Genomic DNA, 15,140 nt, shown 5'->3' on the forward strand with positions numbered 1-15,140 from the left:
CAATAAGTGACATACCAAAATAAAGTGAGAATCCAGATGAGTAGTAAGTCTCTGTAGGGTAGAAATGCTGTGATTGTTACTACAATAAAACGTGGTAAGTTTTACCATGGCGCAAAACATGCTAAGTTTTATTACTTACAAGTACTAAGTCGGGTGAGTTCTAGTGAAAAACAATGCAGATCCATGAAACTGTTGTATTCATATGAACAGCGAGAGGTTAAAAATGAGCATGCTAAATGGAGCAAAAATAGTAACTCTAAGAAAAACATACAGAATCCCTAAGCAGATGCTAAGGAAGGCCTTTGAAGCAGTTAGTATAACAAAGTCTGAAACCAATAGGCTTACGCCTATTGAAGGACAAGGGTAATTGAAGGAAACAGTGATGAAGCAGGGAAGGAGACAGAAATAACCTCAACTGGGAAAAGATGATTCTATTAAAGTGGTCTTTATCCAACAACACATTCCTTGTGCTTTTGTTTAAGACTGTCATATATCTTTCTCAAAAGACCTTCTGCAACTAATGAGTCCAAATCTACACTGGGAATTAAGGCTCCTAGCCACATATTATGTTAACCCCCACACACACATGGCATGTGTTGACAGTGCTCCGCTCACTTGTTCCTCTCACCTGTATGTATTCTCAAGTGGACCTTTAAGTGATGTGATGTTCTGAAAGTTTTTCCACAATAAGGGCAGTCTTTCACGGCAGAACCAAGGCTCCTGTCTCTCAGTAAAGCTGGCTGCTGGACTCCTACAGATCTCCCAGCTTCTTCTCCAATGTCTGCAACACAGAAATGTTCTCACATCACTTCAGCACATGTCAGAAGTTGTTCTCACTAAAACTGCTAACACAACACAAAGTTAAACATGTCAATACTACACCTGTCTATTTCATTCTTTAAATCTGACAGAATGCTGACAATTCATGTATTTTCTTGTTATTGTCTTAAATTATTTCATCTTTCCTATCATCATTTTAAGCAGCATATGGTACCTTTATATTGAACTGAATTATACAAGAAGAGAAACAGCTGTGTCAGCAGCTGGTTTGATTTCTTCTTTTGCTTAGTTCCTATTATTTTTTTTCCCCCAAAAGTTTCAGATTGTTGTTTTCTTGAATCTATTTAATTTATAAGTATTGTGAAAATCTGTATGCTTTTAGAGGGAAAAAGTTTGCATCGGTATATTAAAACGTCCCAAAACAACAGAACTGCAGCGACGGGGGGTGCAACAGCAGTGACAACATCTACACACAAAGCTCATCAACTTCCTACTGCAACATTTCAGCATTGGAGTTACAACACATGACCTACTGAGTGACCTAATATCATCGGAAAGGCAATGAAAAAAATTGGTCAGATGAGGAGGAATTCCTTCTCCCTCTCACGCGCAGCTCCTGAGTTTTCTCTTTCAGTGTTCACAGCTACACTTATTCTTTGCATCGTAGTGCAATGGGTGAGATTCCAGGACATCTCTTCTCTCTCCTGATATAAAGAAACAGTCATCCTCAGCCATCTGGAATAAGCTGCTATTATCCAAGCAGGCTACGAACAAAATAACTTACAAAAGACTGACATAAAAATTGCAAAAATGTAGGGCATTTTAAAAAAGTCATTATTCAAACCACACAAGGCTCGTCTACCGTCTTGTACTTACAGGGTCATGTAATATCACATATATGTATCAATCCATGACTTCACCAAAAAGTACCATGGCAAATGTTGAAATTCTGAACCAGATTTATGCTCCTGGCACACCACAGAGGTGCAATACACATGGACACATCATCATACCCCTATGCAAAAGCTGAGCTACCCAGGTCATATTGAGGTGGGGAGCATATAGTTAAAATCTGTATGCAGACTCTTGATTATTTCAACCATAAACTACTGACTAAAAATGTTCTGTCTTTACCCATTTGATATGTAACTAAAACTGTCAGGAAACAGTGCAGTTTACACAGCGTTGCCTTTTAAATGGAAGTGATGGGACATAAGAAAGACTTAAACATTTGGCTATAATAAAAACTATTCACGCAGTAGCAGAGACCCAAATACCACATTTCTGGAAAAGGTAACACTAACAGGCATTTCATTAGTTATTATAAAATGGTCCCTCTAAACTATTTCACTTTAAGCTGAAAGAAGGGGATGACAGAGTGATTAAAAATTATATATATATATAAATACTTATCTTAGTCATGTATGTAATCAAGCTATTGCTATTTTTCAAAAGGCAAAATCTGATAGTTTTCACATCACATTCTTGTTTAACATTTTCTGATTGTTCTTAGACTGCAGAGTAAAAGCACAATATTTAACTTAGAAAGCTAGTAACTGTCATTTTGAATTATTCACAAGTATGTAAGGTAACATACTGCAGGAGTTTATTTTGTCTTTAGGAGTCCAGGAAAACATATATAGGTGCTAGTCTATAACTCCCATCTCCCTAAAGAGTTTAGATTTTCCCCTTTTTTTTCTCCTCAAAACTTGTATATAATCATGTCTTAAGCTGCTTCGGGAAAAATGAATTCCTGAGTGCAAAAAGATTTTTCTGAAGTGCAAAATACAGAATGCATGATGATAAACTGCAGGATTTTATTTTGGTTTTCAATAAATACTATATGAGCATTATAGATAAATATATAGATAACGCTAACAAGCCACTCAGGAGGAATTTACCGAATAAGTCTACTAGTTATGTTTTGCTATATGTCACTCTAAATGATGGCCTGTTATCCATTTGCCTTTTATCTTTCTATCTAGAATATGTGTGGCCCAATAAAAAAGAATAAATTTGTAAGATAAACAGCTCGCTTTGCAGATTTAAGAGTCTAATTTTCACTTTACACAAAATTGAATTTTTTCAAGGCAGCGAGACGATGGAGTTTACTCTAGCACTAATCCCTCTGAAAAAGCAAACTGAAAACAACAATGAAGCAAAGAAAGATGTGGGTGGTCTGAAGAGTTTTCTTTTAGATTTAAGTAGACATACAGTAGATAGCTCCAAAGGCTTTGCTCCAACAGGGGCCTTACCTTGAAGAATTTTTCTTCCCACAGTGAAAGCATTCCTAAGACTTTAAAGCTGGGCTGAGGGGTTTTCTTTTGAATTCCTCTGCCTACAAAGCCCACCGAAGCGCTGGAGGCCATCGCTACCTGAATGAGCAGCTTTACATCTAAGTTCTTTTATTTCAAACAATGAAAAGATATGTTCAAGGCTGCCGACGCTCCCCATCAAATGCCACCCCAACTTCTTACTAGGGCCCCATTTGGGGAAATCATACCTATTTGTCAAGGCACTTAAGTTTAAAATGTGCTTAACTTTAAGATGCATTTAAGTGTCACTGACTCTGTTACCAAGGTTTTCTTATACCAAGTCTCTTAAAGCAATCTATGGAAAGTGAAAGGTCTGTGTGTGGGGGGAAGTGACACAAAAAAAGGAGACATCAGCAAGGAAAAACTTAAGACGCAAACTGGTGAATACAGACTATGCCAACAACAGTGTATGTGGGGAATGAAAAATCTTCAGCTCTACCAATAATCACGTATTCTACACCTCTGACGTCCCATTTCTCCTGCTATTGAGTCCTCCTTCCTAACTAGAAATTCCCAGTTCTGTTAAATTGTGCAAAACTGTAGTAATGTTTTACAGAGCTGAACTAGGATTAGCCCCAGCAAATTAATTTAATTTATGATTTACTTGGGATTTGAGCTACTGTTGTTGGGCTGCTCAATTCTGAGGATAAAACATCAGGAAGGAAAGAGAACAGTTACTTATCTTACAGCTATTGTGGTTCACCGAGTTATGCGGTCTACGTGATGTGCACTCGATGCATGTGAGATTAGACTGCTTTTTTTACTATCTGCTTCCATTATAGGCAGGTCTACGTCCTGAATGTCTTCCTGCCCATCCCTACCTTTCCTGATTGGAGTGCAGGAAACAACAGAACAGAATATAAAATATTGTATAGATGTACAAGCTAGATGTAAGGCTTCTGAGCCTTGTCTCTGAACTTAACTTTCCCTGAGCTTTCCTTTGACTTTGAAATCATCTGTTCACAGCAAAAGTCATGGACAGAAGTGCAGAAAGCAACATTCAGTTCTATATATGAAACTGGTCTTTGTGTCAGTATAAGGAGAAAGCAACAACTATGAGACCTCCAGCTGCTACAACTGCTGTACCTGCTGGGTGGGCGATACTGCTCCATGGCACAGGACACAGAGGAATTCAGCCAGGAAGCAGCTTCTGGGGTGGTATGACAGGGACATCTTGTGCACCATGCCTCAGCTACACTTAATAATTGACTGTGCGCATGTTCTCATGGGACAAATGCAAGGAAAGAAAGTTCACTTTAACATCCATATGAGAACGTGGCGATTAGCCGCATAACTAAAGAGCCAATTTGGCCAAAACATGAGCAAATCTATTTGCTGCACAGACTGAAATTAAAATTAAGCAAACCATAAGATCAGTATTTGAAGGACTAGCCCTTCTTCAGACAGATGCCCACTTCACAGGAGAGGAGGGACAAAAAGCCACCACTCCTCGCCTAGCATGGAGCTCATCCATGTAGTGCTGCAGGCTGCTTTCACATCCCCATGGTACCCAGAAAGGAAATTTCCAGAGCGCCAGATAATCCCAATAAACAGTTTTGAGCCAGCAGCACTTTTACTGTAGCAGGTTAAAAAAAAGTGAGAAACACACCAGTGAATGCTTTTTTTCAGCAGGTATCTTACTAGGTATCAGAAATGGTCTACCCAGAAATGAGCCACTGCCACGGCTGGCAGTGCCCTCAGCACATGGGTAGAGATGCTACAGACACAATGACAACTTCAGTGGATATTTCTAGAAAAGAGAAGACAAACTTAGGTGGATAGTGAATCTGTGTACTCAAAGCAGAAGCCCTCTAGCCAGTCATTTGAAGAGCAAAAGAAAAAGAATTATTTGAAATGTACATATATGTTCTGTACGACTGGTCTACCTGTCTACAAATGGGATTAGAAAAGGATTGATTGCTTCTGTAAAAAGAAATCTGTTTTCAGTTGGTTAGGTAGCAGCACTGACTTCAGTCATGTTAGCAGCCAAAGTTTCAAAGGAGCATCTACATATATGCCCCATAAATTTTACCAGAGTATTTATATGCTGCAGGTATGTGAATCCCTGCACTTTCACAAAGAAGTGCTTTCATGTCCAAAGGAGCTAAATTACAGTCCTCATGCAGACTAAATTATCAATGAAGTCAGTTGGAATTTGTCGACCCGAGGATTGCCAAATTAGCCAAAACCAGGCAATCACATTGAAAAGGTAACCAACTCACAAAATCAGTAATCACACTTACAAGTATGTGTTTGCTCTTGCACATTTTTCAGACACTAAAGAATCCTTTGAAAATGTGGCCAGAAGCCTTTAAAGCTGCATATAATCCCAGGTTTTCACGTATTTCTGAAATTCAAAATATTTGTAGTTCTTTAGAACTGCTTGTGAAAGTTAATGAAACATGGTGCAACAAGAAGTAGTAGTGACCACAGTTATTTTTTGATGACCTATAAACCACCCAAATTAGCCGATTTTGTGGCAGGAAAAATTAAATCCTGAATCTAATGTCAAGAAGGAAGTCAGAAGATATTCCGTGTGTTAATCCTGTCACTGCTGCCACCTTTATGCAAGCATGCCTGGACTCAACCACCTAATTCCCTGGGAAGCAGTATAGGATATACAAAGTTTCTGGGAAAACATGCTTTACCTTTCTTGCCTATTCCTTAGAGAAAGCTTTAATAATACTGAAAATAGTGGAAAACAGGAATATAATTAGGGATATAATTAGCCATATTTTTCTAGCTACCTGAAGTAGCTTCAATTAGCATGCTTTGATGTAAATGAGAACAGAATCTGGCCCAGTGCTCGTAATTTGAAATTAGAATCCTATTAGCAGATGTCACTACACTTTTTTGCTAGTGAAGTTCATGGCTTCAAATGAAAGAGTCTAATATTACTAAATATTACAGTTATATTTTGGGCCTCCGGAAAGAGTTACTAATGTCTTAGGTCAGGAACAACTCGCTGTCTCTATTGTTTCATCAAGGATTTAGGTTTTATAATGACCATATATGGGAATCTTAAACTGTTAGGCATTAATATGGATTGGCAGAGAATTTGTTTAAACAGAGAGCTATTTTAGAAGAGAATTGGAAAGGAGGCCTACTAGTGAGAAAGCAGCATTCACATTGTATTATTAGAAATAAAGATTATACCAAAGGTTCCACTGGTAAATAAAAAGATACTGCTTCTGACATCAGACTTCCCACTTAGCCCTCTGAACCACACAGGCAAACAAAAGGCACAAACTGCCCCGATACCGATTAGCGCATTAGCAGATTTAAATTTAAAATACAATCTACATCAAACTGAAGTAAAATGCCCATAGCCATTTACATGAGGTAAGACTTGCAACATTCAGAAGTGGGCAAATGGTAGTCATAGCCAATACCTCGAGCTACAGGGGAGCTATCTAGGCATTATTTCAAGCACAAGAGAAAAGGAGCTAAAATATTCTAAGCAATTTCTTAGTAACCGGTAGGCTGGTGACTTGGGGGCAGCACGCACACCTTAAGCCTGTACCTGCATGACACACTCGATTGGTGGTTTTCACACCCCATGGGTGCAAAACACCTTGCATGACAACACTGCATGTATGCAATTGTTGGTTATATCTTAATGCTTTTCACTGTGGTACGCATTCTGAGAAACATGCAAGAGGCTGTATATACAGAACAAAGAGGCATCAATAGACACATAACCAAAATTAAGCTTTTGTTTATCACAAAATGTTTCTTATCCTCTTTTTTTTCATTTTAATCAAATTCCCTGCAGAGTTTTTGTTTTGGAGTTCTCAGCAGTCTTACTTTTCAAACTGTTCTAAAACTTTAAAATCTTTTAAGACAATCAAAGTTCAAACACGGTTTCCAAGTACATCATTTTAGCTGCCTGATTTGTTTAAAGAATTGTTTGACCAAAACACACAGAAAATCAGATGTAGTACTTAAAAAACAGGGTTGTTTACTTGCCATTAACTTACAGAACTCAGTTTGGACTGAAAATTAAGCATATTGAAAAACAAATGATTTTTCTAAGAGAATATTTTTTGCATGAGACCTTTTTAACTGTATCTTTTTTTTAAAGAAAGAAGACATCTTAAGCACCTTACAGTATCTTTCATTTAACAGTTCACAGAAGGGAACTCCCAGATAAACATTGGCCTGTGTCTTTCTCTTTAACCAGCTGAGTGATCCAAGCTTTTAATAAAGCTGTTCCAATTATTGTAAAAGTCATCTAGTACCTTATAGCCACAAATATTGACAGTTTATTGCACAACGCATTCATGACATTTGAAGGTCGCATCATACATAATACATACACTTTTATAAAAGTGTCTGGAACAAAGAGATACATGATCAGCAATTACATCTTACCATTTGAGGGTATGATTTTATACTTATTTAAAATGAAATACTATATGAAATGCACGCTGTTAATAAAACACAAAATAGTTCATTTTCTGTATTTATTGTTTTATTAATCAGCGATACTGAGTTCAGTTGTACAAAATCAACAGAATGTGGTCCATGCCCCAAGAAGATTACAGTGAAATATCATTATACTGCAAACCATCACACATATTCTTAGCTCAGCATAAGAAAGTAAGCTTAAAACTTTAATCTCACTACTGTATACCTCTCCAGCCCTATCGAATTCAATGAAATTTCAACACTTAGTTTTGAATCAGGACCTTAGCATATTATTGAAATATTAGTTTTGATAAAATTGAATCAAAATGAAACTGAAAAGAGTGCTGAAGAAATTTTTTTAATATATGCACATGCAGGCATATCAAACTTCATCCTCTTCCAGTGCTCATGACTTTTAAGGCCATTCTAAAATCAAACACACATGCACAAATGGTATAATTAAAAGGTGTAACTTGCAATTTATGCAGTCAGACCTGTGCACAGTCCTTCAATGAAGTCAACAAACATCGGAAATTCATAGAGCATGGCCATGAGAGTGCTCATCTTCGGTTAAATGGTCTTAACTTCTATGGTATCACACTAGATCCTGGAACCTCCAGCTACCTAATGAGAGCTACGCTTGCAGCAAAATGACCTCAGATCACTACATTGTTCCCTCTAATACCGTTTTTGCTGGTTTGTTTCAAAATTTTGTTTCTGTCTTCTTTCGTAAGCTCTTCACATACAAGACTCTTCCACCATCCAACTCCTTCACTTGCTTTTCAGTTCTGCTACTCCAAACCCATGGCTTTGAAATCCCACTTCCTTAGTTTGACTGTATAGATCAAAGCATTTCAGATCCCAAACCACTGAGGTTGCCAGATGAGGTTCATGAAATTCCACTAGACTTGTACAATCTTTCCACAGGAAAAGTGGATACTTTAGAAGAGGATGTACTTTGTCATTTATCAGAACAATGGGTCTGTTTGCTGTCTTGAATGTAATGCTAGTTACCCTCAGTGATGAGCTTCTGCTTGTTCTTGCTTTCTTCAGAAGTACACATCTGAGCTGCCAGAACACTTTATTGTACTTCTCTGTCCAGAACACGTAACTTCACAAGCAAAGCAGATACTTCGCTTTGGATCAGCAATGCTGGGCTTAAATATGTACTCATGGATCTTTCCTTGGTATTTTACCAATGTTCTTTGTCATCTATCCTCAAAATTTACTCTGCTGTTCATTTATACTTCTGATAGCAATGTTAGCTCCCAAACCTTCCATATGACATACTTTCTATGGTTTTCTCCTCCTTTTCTTAAAACCAGCTTAGAATATTCTGGATTTTTACCAAATGTTCATGCCAGCAGTGGTCTGTGATTCTCATGAAAGCCTGTCTCACTAGTTTTCTTACCCAAACCCTTGACTTCCATGTTTTAGCTTTGATCCTGTCACCTAAATTTGAAATGGGTACTTGATTACTGACCAGAGAGGACATGGTCTTTCCACACTTCATTTGTGGAAAGATTGTTTACTGCTTTTGGAGAAAATTCCAGTGGGGAATCTAAGCAGAGAAGCTATCCAACTGGACCATCTTTTGGATTTGTATGTGTTATTTGTAGGCAGGTGTTCAGGTACCAGATGGCCTTAAAGCCCATACTACTCAGGTTATAGCAGCTTCTACAGGCTGCCTGCATCATATTCCCATCTCTGAGATTTGCAGAGTGGCTACATGGACCTTGATAAACACTTTTACCTAGCATTGCTCTCCTGATGCCAAGGCTAGATCAGATATCCAATTTGGGAGAGTTGCCTACAGTCCCTCTTTAATTAAGTACTCCTGATCTCCCACTCCTGGGATGGATTGCTACTGCTGATTAAGCTCCAGAAGTAAGGATCTGTGGAGGCAATTTCATGAGGGAGAAAATGAAGTTGCTAGCTAATCAACTAAAATAACCATTAACTGGACTTCTGTGAATGAATATATTGCCGCCTTCTTGCTTCCATACTTACCCTGTTTCTTCCACATGTTAGCATCTCTACATACCTATAAACCAAACAGGTAAGGCACACTTCATTATGACCTCTATCTTGTTCCTAAACTACATGTGGGACAAAGAGAATCACTTGGTACAGTGTAGAGGCTACACTATGAAGAAAATCCAAGACGGTGTCAGTAAACTGTAGGAAAGACAGTGAATCTGGGTGGAAGAGAGTGGTATTGAACCTATTTTCTCTAGGTTCTTCCCATATGCCTAACAATGCAGAGTCTGTGAGATTTTAAAAGGCACAAATTAACACCCAACTCCACATAGTTCTTGAAATCCATTAATATCTCTTAAAATCTTTTGAGTACTTGTATGAAAATATTTAATAACTACACTAGCCAAGTTTCACCCTGAGTTGCTGGGCTTAAAGAAATCCAAAACCCAAACAAATAATTTTTTCAAGTCAGAACCACAGACTTGCCTACATGATAAGTAGCTCTCAGGGCACGAGGTATCATTGGAGGTTTTTGCATACTATTGATTAAGAAAAACCCTTTTCATTATTATTATCTTATCACAGGGTGGGAAAATCAGCATAGGAGGTGCCGGTAGCAGGTCACCAGATTTTATAAAAATTCATTCTAATAAAGAAAAATGTAAATTATTTAAAATGTCACAGGAACATCTTTCTGTAGATGACAGTAAGAAAGAAAGCAACAATAGAATCAGTCACATAAAAACAACTCCACAGGTAGCTAAATTACTAATTTCCCCCTCAACAAAATAAGAGAGAATTAAAGACTGTCAATCCACTTACAGATTGTTGATTACAGAGGTGCTGACAGAGTCTCCAAAAAGTGAGTAATGTCACGGTGTGTGTTACAACATTCGGACAGACTATGATAGTATAGACTTCCAGTATCTGTATTTTCTTATTTCTCACTTTCCAGTGCTGCTTTCAAACTAAGTGACTGCTTTGAGCTAATAGAAATACCTCTGTAAATAATTTTTCTTCCATTTAACTTCTTTGGTACATGCCACTTCAGTATAATTTCTAACTTCTTTCCTCATTTCATAAAAAATGAGCTGTACTTGAAGAAATACTTATGAGCAACTCTGAACTGCTGAATCTATTTTACTAGCACTCTTTTTCTATAAATAAAATATGTTAATTACATGAGTTTTGCTATAACAGAAAAATATTGATTAAATTCATTACTTCTAATCTTGAGAAGGGATCCTTTAACTGTTTGGTATTTTTTTTTCCTCATTGGTTTACCAGTGTATTGTGGGCATACTAAGACCATGATGACTTTAAACATGATATTATATGGATGGGGGAATTAATTTTTTTATACTAATGATGTATCTCAAAAAGTACATTACTGGGTCAACCTGTATCCATGTTTTGTAAAACAGCCTTAAAGTACACCAATAGAATAACATGCTATTTGTGGGCTATAAAAATATTAAATGCTGCCTATGGAGTTGATATATCAATAATCCAGTTTCCTTTTTCTACTATGAAAACACAAAATTTTTCATCTGAACTATCCTGGTAAAAAGAGAAAAAATACTATTTTGAATGGTCTTCTCTGATTTAGCTGAGCTTGTGGCAATAACTGGTTTAGGCATAGGCTTCAGTATGCTGGAATGATCCTGAAACTAATTTTGCATGTGTTGGAGTTGGACTGTGGCCATGCACGTCAGTATGCTGGAACAGAGTTATCTAAATCCTGAGCCTTATTTTACATGTGCTGGTGTTGGACTGTGGCCCTGCAATCTTTTAGGTCTCCATCTGTAGCTATCAAAGCCAGGGTGTGCCCAGCCACTTGCTACTGCTCACTGCTTTCCTTCCACAGGAAAGCTACAGGCTCGCAACCACCCTCCCACACATCGGTGTGACTGGGAGCTCTTCAGAGTCCTGGCAGGTCTCATCAACCTTCCTCTAAAGCCTCTTTGCTGCCATGGCCAGCCTTTTGCAGCGCATCACACTTCTTATATCACTATAATCCTAGTTATCGAGTCCCACATCAGTGACGAGAAATATCAACCTCTCAGACAGATGTTCCCTCAGATTCAGTGAATTAATTCCTTTTCCAATACCAGGTAAAACAGCCCTCTAATTTTTAAGTAAGCTATGGAGACCACAGCTCCCAAACTGATGGAAGGCCTGAGTTTCCCAGCCTGACAGCACTTTCCCTGTGACCATCGGCCACAGGGATTTGAAGTCCAGACAGTCTAGCAGAAGCTAGCAGTTGTTTTCGTCTGGGGAAGGAGACAAGAAAGATCAGGCGCTTGGAAGCCATGTTCCTCCAAAAATACAGGAAACACTGGCTGTGCACAAATCTGGAACACCAACACAGAGGAATTAATGGGGACTGAGGAAAGCAAAGGTAGTTGTACAAAGTACTTATCACCCCCCTAAGATGAACTGCTAACCTCAGGGGACATACAGGCTGATGGTAAGGTGGTATAAAGTTTTTACAAGCCTTCTTCCACTTCTTTACAGTTCCTCCACATTAATCCACCAGCAAATACATATTTTAACCCATCAGGATCATCTATAAAATTAGGAGATAATCCAGACTGAATTGTTTGCAAGCACATTTCTCTACCAGAATTTAATAACACTTTGTCTCTATGGAGCCTACCCAACTGAGGAAACAACTTCACACTAAGGTCAAAATTAGACATTCGAATGAAGATCGGGCATTTTTTTGTGACTGGACAGACACAAGTTAGCTTACTGTCTGCCTCAGAGACAGAGGAAGACTTATTTTAGAAAAAGGAGGATTGTTCCATCTCTTAACTTATTAGCAATGCACTTTCTTCCAACTCCAACAGTAAAAGAAATTCAAAACCCAGGTAGTCTGCATGCACGGAAGCACCTTTTGTTTAATAAATAATTCAACCATGTATTCCTTTTTAATTTAAAAATGGTCTGACTGAACAGTCAACAGAGTGAACTAAAGTTTGCAAAATACAGTGTTGAAAAATTAAAAAGTGTATTCAGGGCCGTATTCATTTGCTTCACTTCTTATATACTGGAGAGACAGGCTGTGCTGAAGTTCTAGCTTTTTTTCTTTTTCTTTTAAATTATACACATACAGTCACATGATGCTCACTTGATTTTGAAAGCTGCCTTGCCCTGGAATTAGTCTGTCTCTATTACCAGCACAGCAGCCACTGCTCCTCTACCTCACAAACATCATCACAAATTCAGCCAAAATGTTCTCATGAGCTCCTCTGCCATGTCTGTGAGGGCCAGACTTAACTATTGACCATCTTGGAAAACAGAAATACTGTAAAACATTCTGGAAATATTCAGACTATCATCTGAATGATGGTCCCACATATTAATAAGTGTATGGTAAGGTACAGGAAACACATCTAGCTGCAAAAATCTGCAGATAATGATGCAATGAAATCGATCCCAGGACTGAATTTGTAATACACTATTGCAAACGCATACAAATACTTGGAACCAATGAAGTGCATTTTGTACTGTCTGATCCTCTTGAAGACAGTCAAAAGCATATAGCACTATCTTAAGTATGAATTCACAGGCTCAGTTTCTGTAAAACGAAATTATTAGCAGTAAGCAGCTGAGGATAATAAGGAAAAAAATAAAATCAACTCATACACTTAGCCTTCTGCACTACAATGTTTAAAAGAATTTCTTGAATCTTAGAGCAGAGAGTAAGGAAAAAGTAATGCTGTGGCAAAACCTCCTTATTTGAGATTTCTAGAGATCTACCCGTTCCCCCACACATCCCAAAGCAGCAGCAGGTACTGAATGCCTTCCTAACAAAGCACAACCTTTTAGTCTCCACTCTGTGGAGTGTTTGATTCCCATCACTGTGAATGGCTTTACAATGTTTTGCACCCTTTCTGATCAGCGTATTCTATACCAGTGGCCACTCTGTAACCATCACACATCACCAACGTGAAATTACCAGCTCAATGATGCTCACATGACATTAAATGCTGACAGAAGAGAATCTTATCTCAGAAAGGTAAGATATGCAGGAAAGAAGGTCTTTACAGGGAAGGAGGATAGGGGAAACCTAGCCCTTACAAAGTAACACTGACTTTTAAGAAAATGACTCAGCAATAACATATCTTTCAAAGTGGACATACTTATTTAAAACGCATCTTCTTAGAGCCACAGGATGACAGACATGAGTCACATTTGGAAGAGACAGAAGTTTCACAAGTACATCTTGAATAATTCCACAGCATATGGAGGAAGACCAGCTTTTCACCAAATTTTCACTATTCTGAACAGTAGTAAAATTACCTGCAGTGTATGAGATGAAAACACTAACAGACCAGATAAACACTTTGTACAGATAGGAAACTTTCAACACTTTGCTCTGTTGTGACAAAACAGCCTATGAATTATATGTACAAAATAAAGCTCTGAATCTGACAAAATCTGAACAAACACATCAGGATAACTGTAGAGATCGTTTAGACCCAAACTCCTACCCTGCAAGTCTGAGTATCTTAAGATTCTAATTTTGTCCGATTACGAGCTTACATTGAGACACTATGCAATAAGTACCATCTCAGTGAGCAGCGTAATTTAAACTCCGAGAATGCAGGCTACTGCATTTGTGGAGACACATGTTTCCATGCCTTTTCAGGATGGCACTAGTGGGAGCCACTCCAATAGCCTGGCAGGGCCACGCAGAATTTGGTACATAACAAACTGGCTTGCAACCGATTACATTTGAAAGCTGTCTACAGTGGGACTGGCCAACCTAACAAAGCAATGTATGGGGTTGAGAAAAGGTGAACGGCAGTATAAACTGTTCAAATGAAATTGAAATAATTACAACAATTTTACTAGTACTGGTTCTCTTCTGGCTACAGATTCTGTGATATCTCACTACAGATATGTGCCCAGTCATGAAGGTCATATGTATTTGTTTCAAAAAAAAAAAGATCCTGTTGGCTACTGGGCAGTGGAGCTTGCTGGTACACACTGAAACATTTTAATAACGGGTAGACAACCAAAGCCTGTCACTGCTTAACAGTCAGCAACTCTATGCTACTATCATACCAAGTTTTATCATAAAACTGCAGGAGAGTAGCATTGTGTATTTAAAATAAACAATGATGGGAAGATACAACTTAGGAAAGGCAACTCAGATGCCAGACAGGACGCTGGTGAGTGTTGTGGATCAATGGAATTGCATTCCAGAAGAGAATTGCTGGATAGACCGTCACATGCAGTACTGCTCCAGTGAGTGCTGTTCACCAAACAACATACTTCCTTCTCTGTTCTTTTCAATTAATATTTGTTTTAGTTATGTTGAATCACTGCTCATCTACTAAGATATTATTTGATTTTTTTTTTTTTTTTTTAAGAAATTCCTTTCTTCTTGGATACACTTTCACCACAGGTTTTTTGAAGCATGAGAGTAAACACACAGTCCCTATGATGGCAATTTCCATTCATAGTTTGACAACTAAATGTTGTGATGCTACTTGAAACTCCTGCCTCTTATGTTTCAATTTTTCTTTAGGGAAAAACAGCACAGAAATATATTTTGTCATCTATTTGAAAAGATGCAGATATAATCCACCTATGATGATTGCAATTTTTTGAATTAAGACTGCAATCCAAAACAGCAGTATG

General features: G+C 38.0%; 1 protein-coding gene across 2 annotated transcripts in view; it reads right to left on the reverse strand.

The window, feature by feature from the left end:
• Window positions 1-15,140, reverse strand: part of ZNF536 (zinc finger protein 536) — a 241,459-nt gene that overhangs the window by 138,544 nt on the left and 87,775 nt on the right. The window contains exon 3 of one of the 2 annotated variants that reach the window (XM_075040122.1): window positions 629-781. The exons of the other annotated variant lie outside the window; for it this stretch is intronic. Coding sequence (XP_074896223.1) covers window positions 629-781 — 153 coding nt within the window. The remainder of the gene's footprint in view (window positions 1-628; window positions 782-15,140) is intronic. 2 annotated transcript variants of the gene reach the window in all.

This window comes from Buteo buteo, chromosome 11 (assembly GCF_964188355.1).
Source record: "Buteo buteo chromosome 11, bButBut1.hap1.1, whole genome shotgun sequence".
Classification (NCBI taxonomy): domain Eukaryota; kingdom Metazoa; phylum Chordata; class Aves; order Accipitriformes; family Accipitridae; genus Buteo; species Buteo buteo.